General features: G+C 45.6%; 1 protein-coding gene across 1 annotated transcript in view; it reads right to left on the reverse strand.

Annotated features, from left to right (window-relative positions):
* The window catches only part of RPS6KC1 (ribosomal protein S6 kinase C1), a 165,100-nt gene that overhangs the window by 84,782 nt on the left and 62,813 nt on the right, over positions 1 to 17,505 (reverse strand). Inside the window, exon 9 of the mRNA XM_073553364.1 lies at positions 14,992 to 15,084. Within this exon, the coding sequence (XP_073409465.1) occupies positions 14,992 to 15,084 (93 nt within the window). The remainder of the gene's footprint in view (positions 1 to 14,991; positions 15,085 to 17,505) is intronic.

Genomic DNA, 17,505 nt, shown 5'->3' on the forward strand with positions numbered 1-17,505 from the left:
AACTCACCGATCCAAGCCGCATGCCCTCCTGTCTAAAGGTGTGCCACTGCTGCTTGGAGAATTTTCCTACCCAGGGTCGCATCCGACGAGGCCTGAGTATGCACATTGTAATGCTTACAAAAAGTGTGCAGGCTGGACCAGGTTGCTGCTTTGCATACCTGCTCTGCCGAAGCCTGGTGCCGAAGCGCCCAAGAGGCGCCCACTGCCCGAGTAGAGTGCGCCCCTATCCCTGTTGGAATCGGTGCGCCTCTAATACGGTAAGCCTCCTGAATAGTTAAGCGAATCCATCTGGCTATGGTTGATCGTGAGGCTGCGAGACCCTTCCTGCGCCCTTCCGGAATCACAAACAACGAGTCCGTCTGGCGAAAAGGTGCTGTCCTTGACACGTACCTCCTGAGAGCTCTTACCAGATCTAAAGAGTGGAGCGCCCTTTCCACTCTGTGTACTGGCGCTGGACAAAACGAAGGCAGAACAATGTCCTCATTAATATGGAAAGAGGACACGACCTTCGGCAGAAAAGGCGGCGGTGGTCTAAGGACTACTTTATCCTTAAAAAAAGTCAGAAAAAGAGCTCTGCAAGATAATGCTCCTAACTCCGAGACCCGCCTAATGGAAGTTATGGCTACCAAGAATACAACCTTCCTGGAGAGATAGGACAATGAAATTTCCTGTAATGGTTCAAACGGGGCTTCTTGTAGGATACCCAGGACCAGGTTAAGGTCCCAGGCGTCTATGGGTGCTCTATAGGGGGGCACCAAATGAGAGACCCCCTGAATGAACGTCCTGACCTGCATATTGGTAGCGATCTTTCGCTGAAAAAGGACCGACAAGGCCGAAATCTGCCTCCTAAGGGAACTTGGCGCCAACCCTGCGTCCAGGCCGGACTGCAGAAAAGCCAGGATGTTGGGGACCGAAAAGGATAATGGCGCAACCCCGTGTTCTCGACACCAATGAAAGAAAACCTTCCAAGTGTTATGATAAATTTTCGCCGAGGCCGGCTTCCGGGTGCTAACCATTGTCGCAACCACTTCACGCCCAAATCCCGTCTGGGTCAGAATCCAAGATTCAACGGCCATGCCGTCAAACACAGGGCCCCTAAGTTCGGGTGGCAGATCGGCCCCTGAGACAGTAAGTCTGGCCGTTCCGGTAGACGCCAAGGCATGTCTGCGAGGAGCTGCACTAGATCCGCGTACCATACTCGACGGGGCCAGTCCGGGGCCAGCAGAATTGCCGGGACCCCCTCTGTCTTGATCTTTCTGATGACCCTTGGGAGAAGCGGCAGTGGGGGAAACAGGTATAGGAGCCGAAACTGGCTCCACGGTAGGACCAACGCATCCACCGTGATCGCTCGCGGGTCTTGAGACCGAGCGACAAACGTGCTCACCTTGGCGTTCTCCCTGGACGCCATCAGATCCACGTCTGGAGTCCCCCACCGTTGCCAAATCTGCAGGAAGACCTCGGGGTGAAGGGACCATTCCCCGGCCACAACGCCCTGTCGGCTTAGGAAATCTGCTGCCCAATTTTCCACACCTGGTATGTGAACTGCTGAGATTACCGAGTGGTGCCTCTCGGCCCAACGGAGCACATGCTCTATCTCGCGCATGGTTGCCCTGCTGCGCGTGCCTCCCTGGTGATTCACGTACGCCACTGCCGTGGCGTTGTCTGACTGAACTCGGACTGGGTGTCCTGCTAGCAAGTGCTGAAAACGCTGCAGCGCCAACCGCACCGCTCGAATCTCCAACAGGTTGATCGGAAGACGAGCCTCCCGAGGCGACCATTGCCCCTGGGCCGTGTGATGCCGGAAGATTGCCCCCCAGCCGAAAAGACTTGCATCAGTCGTGATCACCAACCAATGATCTGGGGGAAAAGGCTTCCCCTGACGAAGAGAGGAGTCGTGTGTCCACCATTGAAGCGCCCGTCGAACCTGAGAGGGCAACCTGCACTGATGATCGAGGGAGAACGGACTCCCGTCCCAAGCCGCTAAGAGAGCATGCTGCAGGGGACGGAGATGAAATTAAGCAAACGGAATTGCTTCCATCGCCGCCACCATCCTTCCTAGAACCCTCATCCCGAACCGGATAGTGTGAGGGCCCGGTTGTTGAAGACTTCGGACTCCCTGCCGGAGCGCTCGAGCCTTGTCCTGAGGGAGAATTACCAACCCTCGGGAAGTGTCGAAAATCATCCCCAGGAATAAAATCCTCTGAGCTGGGGTAAGGGAAGATTTCTTCCCGTTGATCAACCATCCTAGGCGAGATAGGGTATCCAGTGTGATGCTCACATTCTCCTCGCATGCCCGAAAGGACAGCCCTTTTACTAAGAGGTCGTCTAAGTACGGCAAAACCACTATGCCCCGAGAATGTAGAACGGCCATGACGACCACCATCACTTTCGTGAATATCCTGGGGGCCGTGGCCAACCCGAAAGGTAGGGCCACAAACTGAAAATGCTGGCCCTCGATTGCAAACCGAAGGAACCTTTGATGCGGGGGAAAAATAGGGATGTGCAGGTAGGCATCCTGGACATCGATCGAGGCCAAATATTCTCCGTGCTCCATGGACGATATGACCGACCGGAGAGATTCCATGCGAAAACGCCTGACCCTGATGAACCTGTTCAGGAGCTTTAAGTCCAGAACCGGCCTTACTGTTCCGTCCTTCTTGGGGACTGCAAACAGATTGGAATAAAATCCTTGGGTCTTCTCGCACTCTGGTACAGGGACAATGACCCCGTTGCGCCGCAACACCTCGATGGCCCCTAGCAATGCCTCTGCCCGGGATTCCGTTTTGGGAAGCCGGGAAAGAAAAAAATCGTCTTGGCGGATCTTTGACAAACTCTATTTTGTACCCGGAACACACTAATTCTGCCACCCATGCGTCGCGCGCCACCGCGACCCAGACGCGGCAGAACCTGCGCAGACGTCCGCCTACTCTGCTGTCCTCGGGTACTGGATGCCTCGAGTCATTTCGCTGAGGGCTTCTGGGACCTGGCCCCCCCTTGATCTGGGCGGGCGGCCCCTCATCCTACCCAGCGGGTTGGTTCTATACATGACCTGCCGCTCCTTGTCTTGGTTATAGCGAGCTGGGGTGGAGGTATTGGCCGCTGCCATCCACCCAGGGGTGCGAAATGCTCGAAAGCGCGCCTGAGGTTGACGAAAAGGCGGCCTAATCTTTTGCTGTGGAATGAAGCTGCTTTTTCCCCCTGTAGTATCTGAAATGAGCTTGTCTAATTTCTCCCCAAATAGCCAATTACCCTGAAAAGGCAGGGAAGTCAAAGACTTCTTAGAAATAGAATCAGCCCACCATAACCTTAACCACAAGGCTCTCCTAATGGCGATTGCATTTGCTGCCGCTACAGCCGCGCCATTAGCCGCATCCAAGGGTGGATTAATTAAATAGTCACCCGCCATCGCGATCTGACTTGCTATCTCCGCCACTTCTGTCGGCAAATCTCTATCCTGTAGGACCTTGTTTAAAGAATCTGACCATGACATCATGGCTTTGGCTACCCATGTTGCCGCAAAAGAAGGAAAAAGCGCTGATCCCGATGCTTCATACACCGAGCGAGCTAAACCTTCTATGAATCGATCCGTGGGGTCCTTAATGGAAGAACCGCTAGGTACTGACAACAAGGACCTTGAAGCTAGGCGTGACACTGGGGGATCCACTACCGGAGATTCCGCCTATTTTTTACGAAGTTCCGATGCGAACGGATATCTCGTTTCCAGCGTTTTTTGTCCTGAAAAACGTTTGTCTGGACGTTCCCTATGCCGCTGCACTATATCCTCGAACTCAGGATGAGTGCTAAATACTCTATGTGGTCTCCTGGTCTTCTTAAAGGATACCTTATGACCTGCTGTTAGGGAGACATCATCGTCAATACCCAGAGTCTGATTGACTGCTTCACCATCCGGCTGCAGCTCCCCACAGTCCCCCGGACCGCGCCAATACCCGGAGGGAGGCGAACCAGGTTAGAGGAGTGGAGGGAAAGGTGGGTGGGGTGGGGGGGGAGGGGAAAGCGTGCCTTTCCGAAAACGCTGCCCAGGGCCCTCCACTCGCTCCAGCACATACCTGAGGTACTCTGTTTAAGACGGTGCAGGCACCCTAGCTCCGTCCGCCTTGTCTGGGCGAGGAGAGGGACCGTCTGCCGCCATGCAGCACCGCTGTCATGCGTTGGTGGAGTCATGGGGGCCGCACAGACTAGTCTTGTGCCTCTGTGCAAGCCCATGGTTTCAATACCTAGGGGTGGACAGGGCCAAGTCTGGCCTAATGTCCCACGTCGCGGGAGAGGAAACGTGGAGGGACACTCGCACGTGGTCGCCCGTTGCTGGTTTGGGGAAATCGGATCCTTTCAATAGGATGCGTTGCCCCTGTCTTATCTTCATAAAACAAAAAACAAAGAAAAAAAATAGATGTCTGGGGAAAAGTCCCAGATATGTCCCTCGGTGCGGGAAAGGATACGCGGAGGCGATACTCAAAGCGTGCTCGCCCGTTGTTGGTTTGGGGAGATCGGACCCTTTCTATAGGATCCGTTGCCCCTGTCTCATCTTCATGGTAAACTAGAAAAAAAAAAAAATAGTCTGGAGAGATCCAGACTGCGTGTGCCTCCATAAGACACTAAGCAAAAAACTGGTTTCCGCCCGCTATCGGGGCGAGGGTGTATGCGGCGGAGGAGGAGCTAACTTGTTTTTTGTATGCCTAGTGTCAGCCTCCAGACGGCAGTAGCACACACCCACAGTCTCTGTGTCCCCCAATGAGACGAAGGAGAAAGAGATGTGTCCAATCTTTTGGTCTGTACAGTACATGAGCGTGTATGTGTACATCTGTGTATCTGTGTGTGTGCGCGCATGTATATACGGTATATGTGTGTGCATCTGTGTATGTGTGTGTACAGTACATGTATCTTTGTGAGTGTATGTATGTGTATTTATGTGTGTACATCTGTGTATGTGTAACTACTGTGTGTGTGTATCTATGTACAGTATATGTATGTCTGTACATGTGTGTATATACGGTGTATGTGTATGTATGTATGCTATATGTGTATTTAAGTGTGTGTATGGTGTATGTGTGTTTGTACGGCATGTGTGTATCTGTGTGTATATACGGTATATGTACCTGTGTATGTATGGTAAATGGGTATATGTATGTGTAAGTATGGTATATGCATGTACGGTGTATGTGTGTATGTATGGTATACGTGTATATACAGTATATGTGTATCTGTGTAAGTATGGTATATGCATGTACGGTGTATGTGTGTGTTTGTATGCATGTATGTCCGGTATATGTACGATGTATGTGTGATCCATCGGATTGTGGATAATTTGCTGATCACCGGGGATTCGATCACTGGGGATTCGATCACTGGGGATTCGACCACTGCTCATGTACGCATGTGGTGAAGGGGTTGAATGAAGGTGTTTATTATTAAAGGGAATCTGCCCCCCTCCAGGACGTTCTGACCTACTAATATGGGCATACAGATAATAGAAATGTTACACTAGTCCTACCTGTATGCCTCATTAGTGGTCTTGTTGTCGAGAAATCTTATATTCTGTTTTCATGCTAATGATTTCTCCCAGTCTCCGGGGCGTGCGGTGCCTGGAAGAAATCCCTGCCCCCTGTCTTCATTACAATACTACCCCCCTCCCATACACGTCAGTTATGGCCCAGAATCCCGCGCCTGCGCCCTGCACTCCCTCAGAAATACATGCCTTATCCTCCCTCCTGTGGGCACTACATTCAGGGATCTTCTGCGCAGGTGACTTCCAGCGTGTGCGACAATAAGGTGCTCTCCCCAATTTCTCCCTGCATAATCATCCCTAAGTACACATGGTTCCTAGCTATGACTATGCAAGGAGGAAGTGGGGAGAGCATCTTATCGTTGCGAACCCCAGAGGTCACAGTAACTTGCCAGCGTCTGTGCAGAATATCCAAGAATGCAGTGCCCATAGGCGACAGGAAAAGTTATGACTAATGTAACATTTCTACTACCTGTATGCCCATATTAATAGGTGACCTACGTCCCGGAAGGTAACAGATTCCCTTTAAGGGAAAAAGAAATCCAAACCTACAGGGCCCTGTGTGAAAAAAGGGATTGCCCCCTAAACCTAATAACTGGTTGGGCCACCCTTAGCAGCAACAACTGCAATCAAGTGTTTGAGATAACTGGCAATCAGGGCTGTGGAGTCGGTAAGCCACAGTTGCGACTCAGACTCCTGGATTTTATCAGGCTCCGACTCCGGCTCCGACTCCTTCATAAATGGCCAATTCATAACAACAAATTTACTGTTGTAAAATATTAAACATCGTGCTTATTCAGTTTCTCACCATCATATATAAGTAATCAGACCACTTAGAGCAAAAACTACATTTATTAGAATACAATTAGAAAATAGCAAATAACTTTTATAAACTTTTATAAACTAAGTAAATATGCAATAAACACTTTTATGCAGTTAAGAAGAAATCTATAAATTTGTGCTCAGAAAAAGTATTGCCTCTGTCAGATCCTCCTTCATGGATGCCCTCAAATCTGATCTAATTATTTTGAGAGCAGAGAACAACCTCTCTACACTAACTTATGTTGGTGGCAAAGCAGTAACCACTCGGGCAACATCTCTGACAATGTCAGGATACAGAGGAATCGCTTGTTGCACTGTTATTTTTGATGAACGGTCAAATTTCTCAATTTCTTTTAGTGCACATGAAAAATTCTGCTGAAATGTACTGGCTGTGTTCCTTGATGGGGATGACTCTTCTTCTATGCGGGAACGCTTTGCACGGTCCTTGTGATCCAAATATTTTTTTAAATTAAATTCTTCATCAGTTGATGATGAGGGTGAAGATGTGGCAGGACGACCAAATTCTTCTTGTTCCTCCTGACTGTTCTGCAACCCTTTCATCCTTACTGCTATTTCAAACAGAGCTTCTTTTCCTTTACTTAGCTGTTGATCATCTAGAAGAATCCGATGCATTGGGTCTACATAAACAGCTGCCAAAAGAATGTTATTTTGTAATAGTAGCTCCTCTCTCCGTTTCATTGATGTAGCAATGCCACTTGCAATTAACCCTCCTCTTTGGGACAGGCGAAACATCAGGTTCTTCCACTCCTTTAAGAAAATACCTGGAGTTAAGTCCTCTGCTTGTAATTTTTTAGTCACTGTAAATGGGTGCTCTAGCAATTTTTCCAGCTCAGTCACCTGATTCCACTGACTTTCATTTAGCGTCAGTTGAGGGTTAGCCATGTCTACAAGAAAGGTTTTCAGTTCAACCAAGCGCTGAATCATTAAGTAAGTACTGCCCCATCGTGTGGCTTGATCAATAATTGCCCCTTTTCCAGCACATCTCTTCAAAATTGAGTCAACTTTAGGGGTTCTGGCAACAGTAGCCAATTTTCTCACCTTGCCAATCAGTGCAGCAGCATGTCCTTCTTGCAGACTGTCTCTTATAGCCAGCTGTAGCGTATGCACAACACAGCGCATGTGATGAATGAAAGAACATATTGACACAGTTTCAACAAGATCATCTAAACTATCATGTTGCTATTCATCTGAAGCAACTTCAGTTTGCTCCTCAGTTACAATACTGTGTTCCTCTATTTCAAACATTTCTGTGTCTGTGGACCCAGAATGTTCTTCTAGCTGCTGGTCACCATCATTACTCTCATTCATTAGCTTAATAGTACTTATCATATTTGAAGCATTGTCAGTTTCGACAGAAAGAACTTGCTCTTTTTTAAGTTCATAGTCTTGCAGAACCTTTTCCACCAAGACCTGGAGAAACTCACTGGTGTGATGAGCTTTGGTGTCTTTTACTGCCAATGTCTTGGTAACTATTTCATTTTTGTCACAAACAAATCGGACATTGATGGCAAAATAGTTCACTCTGTGACGTGTGCAGGCATCCATTTTAAGAAACAGAAAGCGTCCCTTGAGAGTTTTTTTAAGTTCTTCCTTTTGTTTAAAAGCTTCTTCGATTACTAATTTTCTAATACTCTTTCTCTCCAGAGAAACACCAAGCTTGCGGGCCATTTCCCCATTCAGACACATAAAAGCTGGTCGTGAAAATAATGAAATAGGCACACTATCCTTTACAACAAGCTCTATGATCTGTTTTTTAAATGTATCTACTGTCATTGTCACAATAACTTTGTCACTGACAAAATATCTTGCAACTGATGGCTGCAAAGTTCTCTGCTCCTTTGTTTGGCTGGAAGAGCTGGGCACTGGTTCATTGGTTTGGATGCAGTCTTTCTCATCCACTGCTTTCAGTAGTTCTGGATGAAAGCGCTGTAAATGTCTCTTTAGATTAGAAGCTCTGGTAGGAGCATTTTTATCTTTGCCTGAATATGCACTCATCTTGGCTTCACAGCATTTGTTTTCGTCTGGATCATTTGTCATACACTGACAGACATAATGTTTTCTATCTTGAGTGATGGTGAAATGTTCAAATACAGCTGATTTAATGTGATGCTTCTTTGACATTCTCAGGTTTTTAATTCTGCATTCACAATCCAAATGACAATTGTTTTTCCTAAAAACAATTGTACAAAATTATTGCCAGGTCGTACAACTGATATAGTGGTCAGTAATACTGTTATTATCCCTCATGTACTCACAGTTAACTGATGCAAAGTTTGTTGAAAGGATAATACTACTTACAGTCTTCCTCTTCTGAGTAGCAGGCAGCTGTGAGATGCTTGGAAGACGCACACCTAGTATGATCTAGTCTAGAGGAGGAGCTTTACTACTAAGAATTTGCAACACATTTTCACTTTCAGTTTCATACATTGTAAGTAGGGGGGTTGGGGCAGCATGAGGTTAACCAAGTATAAGATTAGATAAGGGCAGTGGAGAACAGTGACACACAAGAAGTAAGAAATGTCTCTATCTCCAGCAGAACTGCTTATCACTGTTGTTCATAGTTTGATAGAACATATATATGAGTAACATTTATAAAATTCATATGAAAGTTCAATTATGAAATATTAATACATTTTTTTTTTAAAGCTGGAGTCGGAGTCGGTACATTTCTACCGACTCCGACTCCAACCAAAACTAACTCCGACTCCACAGCCCTGCTGGCAAGGAGTCTTTTACAACACTCTGGAAAAATGTTTGCCACTCATCTTTGCAGAATTGTTGTAATTCAGCCACATTGTAGGGTTTCCGAGCAGGAATCTTTTTAAGGCCATCTCAATCGGATTAAGGTCAGGACTTTGACTAGGACACTCCAAAGTCTTAATTTTGCTTTTCTTAAGTCATTCAGAGGTGGACTTGCTGGTGTGTTTTGGATCATTGTCCTGCTGCATAATCCAAATGTGCTTCAGTTTGGAGGTCAGAAACAGATGGCCGGACATTGTCCTTTAGGATTCTTTGGTAGACAGCAAAATTCATAGCACCATTTACCAAAGCAAGTCTTCCAGGTCCTGAAGAAGCAAAACAGCCCCAGACCAACAGACTATCACCACCATATTTTACTGTTGGTATGATGTGCCTTTTCTGAAATGCTGTGTTATTTATAAGTGAGATTTAATGGGACATACACCTTCCAAAAAGTTCAACTTTTGTCTTGTCAGGACACAGAGTATGCTCTCAAAAGTCATGAGTTTCAGCAAGATGTTTTCTGGCAAAACTGAGACGAGCGTTTATGTTCTTAAAAATGTGATAAACTACAGTTAATTTAGGTTTTAAGGTGGAGGGTGAAATCACTTTTTCACACAGGGCCCTGTAGGTTTGGATTTCTTTTCTCCATAATAATAATGACCTTCATTTAAAAACTGAATTCTGGGATTACTTGTGTTATCTTTGTCTAATATTTACATTTGTTTGGTGATCTAAAATATTTAAGTGTGACAAACATGCAAAAGAATAGGGAATCAAGAAGGGGGCAAAGACTTTTACACACAAAGACACACACAGCTGCACTGTTTGGTACCTATATAATGCATACCAAACACAGGAGCTGGTCAGATTTATTTTTTGTATTTTCTGTCTATTCATTCTTCAGTCCAATATCTGTCCATCCAACTGTCCAGCAGCTGTCAGTCCATCCAATATCCATCCAACCGTCTAGCAGCTGTCCATTCATCCAATATCCATCCAACCGCCAGCAGCTGTCTGTCCGTCCAATATCCAAATCCAACCGTTCAGCAGCCGTCCATTCGTCTAATATCCATCCAACCGCCAGCAGCTGTCCGTCCAATATCCAACCAACCGTCCAGCAGCTGTCAGTCCAATATCCAACCAACCGTCCAGCAGCTGTCAGTCCAATATCCAACCAACCGTCCAGCAGCTATCTGTCCGTCCAATATCTATCCAACTGTCCAGCAGCTGTCATTCTGTCCAATATCCATCCAACCATTCAGCAGCCGTCCGTTCGTCCAATATCCATCCAACCATCCAGCAGTTGTCCGTCCAATATCCAACCAACCATCCAGCAGCTGTCTGTCCGTCCAATATCCAAATTCAACCGTCCAGCAGCTGTCCTTCGTCCAATATCCATCCAACCGACCAGCAGCGGTCCTAAGTCCAATATCCATTTAACCGACCAGCAGCTGTCCATCTGCCCAATATCCATCCACCCAGTATCCATCCAATATCTGACCGGCCAATATCCATCCGTCAGCCCGCCCAATACCAGTCCGCCCAATATCAGTCTGTCCACCCACCCAATATGTGTCCATTTGTCCACCCAATAACCGCCTAGTATCGCCCATCCGCCCAATAAACATTCATCCGTCCGATATCCATCCAACCCTCAGGCAGCTGTCCGTCCAATATCCAACCAACCATCCAGCAGCTGTCTGTCCGTCCAATATCCAAATTCAACCGTCCAGCAGCTGTCCTTCGTCCAATATCCATCCAACCGACCAGCAGCGGTCCTTCGTCCAATATCCATTTAACCGTCGAGCAGCTGTCCATCTGCCCAATATGCATCCAATATCTGACTGGCCAATATCCATCCGTCAGCCCGCCCAATATCAGTCCGTCCACCCACCCAATATGTGTCCATTTGTCCACCCAATAACCGCCTAGTATCGTCCAACCGCCCGATAAACATACATCCGTCCGATATCTAGTCATCCTTGCATCCACTATTCATCCAGCTCCCTATTATTTTTTCTATCCAAAATTGTTCTATCTAATATTATTGTCCATCTAATGTTTACGAATGAATGAGCATCCCATTTATCTACTACTATCGATTTCTAAACTAACAGTCAAACCTGAAATTACTATCCATCTCTTACCTCCATTTCATAACTTAAGTTACAAACTAGATATTTTCCCCAAATCCCCTACAACAATACACTCCCTGCGTTACACAGCTGAACACCTTCTGGCTTTTTTTTTTTCTAATAAATGTAATTTCTAAATATTTACGTTGAATACAAATGTTAAAAAAATGTTTACGATGCTAATTTTTTTTAATTAAAGATATTTCTCTTGTCAAATCCTTTCATATGCACTGCTGAACCATCATCAAACGTTAACTTTCCAACTTAACACCAGTATAGCCGGTGGCGGCCTGAAGGTTTACCATCTGCTCCCAACCAAAGTCAGTGTGGCCACCTTCAGAACATATGCATCAAAGCCCTGAGACATGAGATGGAAGGAATCCGGCACAAGTCAGCAGAAGGGGAGGCGCAGACCCGGAGGCAGGCAACAGGCAGGCCCACGGAACGAGGGAGCATGGCGAGCCATTTGTCACCTTAGCAAAGAACACACAAGGTCACCGGGAAAGCGACTGATGGCAGCACGGATAGCGTCTGCACAATGTCAAATAAGAATTTGCAAGGAAGTCTGTCATAAACTAAATACTTTGATCGGCCTCTTTTTATCATAATGTTGCTTTTAGGACCAAGATAGATCTTTAGAGAGGATAAAAGATCTGTTATAGTGCTCAGAATTTGCAGAATAATACCTGCAGCCACCACTAGAGGGAGTACAGGACATACTACTTCACGAAACTGAATGTAGGCAGTGAGCTCCCCCTACTGGTGGCTGCAGATATGCAGAATTCTATCATTACAAATATTGTCTGTGCAGTAAATGAATGAAAAAAAAAAAAAAAAAGGTGCAACTCCGAAAGCGATAAATGAAAACCAATTCCATATATAGGAGATAATTGCTAGAAAAATGACGACTTCACTGCTGGGATCTCTATAACCGTGTACCCCAATATCTCCCCAACACAGCACTGTGCAACCTTCATCAAGGTCATTTTTGTTATAATCAGAGACTTACAGCAGGGAAGAATGTGGAGTTCCGTTCTGCAACCATAATGGTTCCAACTAATAGATAAGTGCTAAATTGCTTCTGGCTGAATTAGCCAATGTTAATGGAATGATTTGGGTCAACACAGATCTGGAGGAATAGATGCCCTATACACCGTGTGCAGAATTATTAGGCAAGTTGTATTTGAGAGGATTCTTTTTATTACTGAGCAACAACTATGTTCTCAATCAACCCAAAAGACTCATATATCAAAGCTTAATATTTTTGGAAGTTGGAGTGTTTTTTTTTTTTTAGGTTTGGCTATCTTAGGAGGATATCTGTTTGTGCAGGTAACTATTACAGTGCAGAATTATTAGGCAACTTAATAAAAAACAAATATATACCTATCTCACTTGTTTTTTTTCACCAGGAAAACCAATAGAACACAACATTTAGAAATAAACATTTATGACATTCAAAAACAAAAAAAAAAACAAAAACAAAAAAAAACGGTGCCCAATATAGCCACCTTTCTTTACAATGACGCTCACCTTCCTTCCATCCATAGATTCTGTCAGTTGCTTGATCTGTTTACGATCAACATTGCAATGTGCCGCAGCCACCACAGCCTCCCAGACATTGTTCGGAGAGGTGTACTGTTTTCCCTCCTTGTAGATCTCACATTTTATGAGGGACCACAGGTTCTCTATGGGGTTCAGATCAGGTGGACAAGGGGGCCATGTCATTATTTTTTCTTCATTTAGACCTTTACTGGCCAGCCACGCTGTGGAGTATTTGGATGCATGTGATGGAGCATTGTCCTGCATGAAAATCATGTTTTTCTTGAACGATACCGACTTCTTCCTGTACCACTGCTTGAAGAAGGTGTGTTCCAGAAACTGGCAGTAGGTCTGGGAGTTGAGCTTCACTCCATCCTCAACCCGAAAAGGTCCCACAAGTTCATCTTTGATGATACCAGCCCATACCAGTGCCCCACCTCCACCTTGCTGGCGTCTGAGTCGGAGTGGAGTTCTCTGCCCTTTACTGATCCAGCCTCGGGCCCATCCATCTGGCCAATCAAGAGTCGCTCTCATTTCATCAGTCCATGAAACCTTAGAAAAATTAGTCTTAAGATATTTCTTGGCCCAGTCTTGACGTTTTCTCTTATGTTTCTTGTTGAAAGATGGTCGTTTTCCAGCCTTCCTTACCTTGGCCATGTCCCTGAGTATGGCACACCTTGTGCTTTTTGATACTCCAGTAACGTTGCAGCTCTGAAATATGGCAAAACTGGTGGCAAATGGCATCTTGGCAGCTTCACGCTTGATTTTCCTCAATTCATGGGCAGTTATTTTGCGCCTTTTTCTATCAACACGCTTCTTGCGACCCTGTTGGATATTTGTCATGAAACGCTTGATTGTTCGGTGATCACGCTTCAAAAGTTTGGCAATGTCATGACTGCTGCATCCCTCTGCAAGACATCTCACGATTTTTGACTTTTCAGAGTCCGTCAAATCTTTCTTCAGACCCATTTTGCCAAAAGAAAGGAAGTTACCTAATAATTAAGCACACCTTATATAGAGTGTTGATGTCATTAGACCACACCCCTCCTCATTACAGAGATGCAAATCACCTGATTTACATAATTGGCAGTTGGTTTTCAAGCCTATACAGCTTGGAGTAGGACAACATGTATAAAAGGGATGATGCGATCAAAATACTCATTTGCATAATAATTCTGCACCCAGTGTAGAAATAAAAAAATATCCATGTCCTACAAGAAAGGCTAACAGGACCCACTCCACAGACAATGGAAGGCTTTGTTGAGCACCTGGTGGCATGAAAACAACTGTATGGCACAGCAACCTTCCAGCTCAATCCAAACACCTTCTATGTAATTATTCTCACTTACTGACCCCATACATATTAGACCAAAGTTGCTCAATTGTCATCTAATGTGTATAGCCAGCTTTTGCATAAGTACAATGCATTAAAAAGGGGGCTGAGAGTGAGGATAGCTCATCAAAATCAGATCTATGGGGGTCTGACATCCGGCACCCTCCACCGTTGTTTCAGCACTAGCCAGAACACCATTGCTCCATACACCACGTAGTGGCCGATCATAGGTACTGCAGCTCAGCGCCTGGTCACGGTGAACGTAACCTGCGCTGTAGTACCCAAAGCGACCACTACACACGTGCTGAGTGGTGTTGTCCTGCCTTATACCACAGTGCGCCAGCGGCTGCCGGCGAAGGGTGTCAAACCCTCACCGGCGTGATACTGATTGACCTACCCTTAGGAGAGGTCACCAATATCTCATCCCTGGACAACGTGGGAAGGGATAAAGAACTTATAGCTGGTAAGGCGCGATCATTGTGTGTTCAGCAGCATGTTAAACAACCGATTCCTTTCCGCCTGACCTCCAATTAGTAGGAAATCAAGTCTCCCTTTACATATCATGACCCGTCTTTGTGATCCGCGCCGCGCTGTTGACCGGAGAAGACGTCCTCTGCCCTCCATCTCGGATAGAATTTGCAGGTGCCTAGATGAATTGCTTGCATAAAGCTCACCTACTTATTATTTTTTATATTATATATTTTTTTTTTTCTTTTATTTTTCCCATTCTGTTGCTTTTGTTATTTTAAAAGTGCAGACGCATTCGAGTCATTTTCCCCCCTTTTGTTTCATATCCTTAAGATCCTCGGCTTCAAAGAGGCCGTGCCAGCGTGCGGTCGATTTATGAGTGAACTCTCGAAGAGATGCTGAAGAATTACCTTGTCAATCACCCCAAGGACTCTGAAGGCCTTCAGTTCCTCCGCAGGACTCCTCAGGTTCGGAGAGGGCCTTGAACTCTCTGCTCCTGGAGGCTAATGGAACATATCAAAGATGAGACATCAATCAGTGTGGTACTTGAAGGAAGGCCGCCTGCTGGAGCAAATGCCAGGCCGAAGGAAGCTAAATTTATCATAAATCACAGAGCCCGAGATGAAAGATGACGTTTTATGTGTGCTTCTAATTATTAAGTTGCGAGTAAATAAATTAAGAGGAAGGAGAAGGAAAAAAAAAAATATATATAATATATATATATATATATATATATATATATATATATATATATATATATATATATATATATATATAATTGAGAATCATGCACAGAACTTTATTTTTTTTTTAAAGGGAAATTAAAGAGGACAAAAAAAAAAAAAAAAGGGAAATTCGGAGAAGTGACAAATCAGAATTTACCGGTCGTTATTTGTGACAGCTACTCGGCCCCCCGTCAAATGCAGAGATAAACTTAGCCACTGAGAACAGGAAAGCTCCCCCACTGAATAATACTGAATCTGCAGTACCAGACGCAGCCACGTGGACATGGATGGCGCTGTGATAGGTGCTGCTTTTCACAACGCGGCGTTGAGACGTAGCGACAATCGATCACTGGGTTAAGCAGAGATTACTAGTGATGAGCGAACGTGCTCGGATAAGGAGTTCTTCACAACGGCCGGCGCAATGCTTTTTACGGGGTTAGGTAGTGCCTGAAATAGTATGCGGCTCCTGTACCGAACCAGGATGTGCGCCGACACACGGAGCGGCACGTAGAGCCAGTCACGTCTGCAAATTAAGAATAAGGCTCACATGATTTTTTTTTTTTTTTTTTTTACAAGAACCGGGCAGGTTTATTTATCCAGGCTTGGGGTAACAAGTCTGCAGTCACTATGTGGAAACCTCACAGCACGCACAGTGCACGATGTCAGGATTCTTAGGTGCTGGCGCAAGAAGCGGACAGCCATGTGACCGCAAGTATGAGATTTGCATATGTCCGGCAACATTCCGACTAGACGCATCCGGCCTTGCTCAATGCACTTGTATTGAACCGGGACGCTCAAGTCTAGTTGGCATGAGACAACAACATGTACGCAAATAATACGGGCCCGCCGGTACTGGAGAATCCTGATAGTGCACGCTGTGAGAATTCACAAGTCTGCAGTCACCATGTGCCCTGAGCCTAGACAACCTGTGAACATTGGGTGACAATGAATATGGACCTTATTGCAGCTCCTAAAAGAAAGGTCATCTAAGGCAGTGTTCACATGGCCGCTTAAGAGTTCCATTTCTTCTAAGAACCGACAGCCAAACTGAATCCATGCCCAAAACCGACGGGATGCATATGAAAGCAGATGGGTCTGTCTGGTTTCCGTTTGGTGTCGGAACAAAAAGAAAAAGTTCAAGATACGGAGTTGTAACTTCAGTCCTAAAAATGGAAACATAATGCAGACCCCATAATAACGGGGCCCCTCTTCTGCAGTTTAGAAAAGGGGTCCACTTTGGGCATGAAATCCATTTTTATGTTAATAAAACAGAACAAACTGAACTCCGAAGAGGACCTGTGTGAACAGTGTCTTCCTCTGCTGGGACCAGATAACGAGAGTTATATGTAAGAACGTCACGATCTGCCCGTCAGTAATTTGGGGAAGCTTTATTTTGTTTATATGAAATTAAGATAAGTTTTGATAAGATAAAAGAATAGGCGGGGGAGGGGGGGAGCTAGAATGAGACCCCAAGACTTAGATGAGGAACGGCTTTACGGCAGAGCCGAGGTTGCAGCCTCGTGTCTGTAATCAGAGTTATCTGGGCACATTGTAGCAGAATGAATGAGCACAGGTGCGGTAGTAAAGAAGACAAACATGGCAGAAGTGGCGATTAACAATCCGAGGGCGGATATAAAACCGGAGCAGCTTGTCGTCATCGAGAAAAAAAGGTGAAAAAAAACCTACAAAAACAAATAGAAGTGTGTGCAGGTCTTAACGACATTTGCTAAAAATCTTTTTTTTTTTCCTGCAACTTATTTTGCTGTATCGGAATCAAAGCCATGTGATGGGAATTATGGGAAGCAATGGAGACGGGGATAGAAGACATGTAAAAAGCCAATCCTTTCAAGAGGTCATCAATATCAGATTGGAGCGGGTCCGACAATCGCCACTCACACTGATCAGCGGATTTCCAGTGTCGTGGCTGCCAGAATGTATGGATCCGGTACAAAACAGCGCCATACACTTTACTGGCCGTTCTCGGGTACTGCAGCTCAGCTCTCATTGAAGTGAATGGGAGCAGAATACCCAAGAATGGCCACTACATAGTGTACAGAGCCGTGCTGCAGACTCTTCATTACACTTGTATTTTTGGACCGGATTACAGCTGATCAGTGGGAGTGTCAGGGGTCAGACCCCTATCAATTTGATATTGATGACCTGCCCAGGATAGGTCCTAAATATCTTCATGTTTAAAAA

Source organism: Dendrobates tinctorius, unplaced genomic scaffold (assembly GCF_039654945.1).
Source record: "Dendrobates tinctorius isolate UK_male_01 unplaced genomic scaffold, ASM3965494v1 ptg000201l, whole genome shotgun sequence".
Lineage (NCBI taxonomy): Eukaryota > Metazoa > Chordata > Amphibia > Anura > Dendrobatidae > Dendrobates > Dendrobates tinctorius.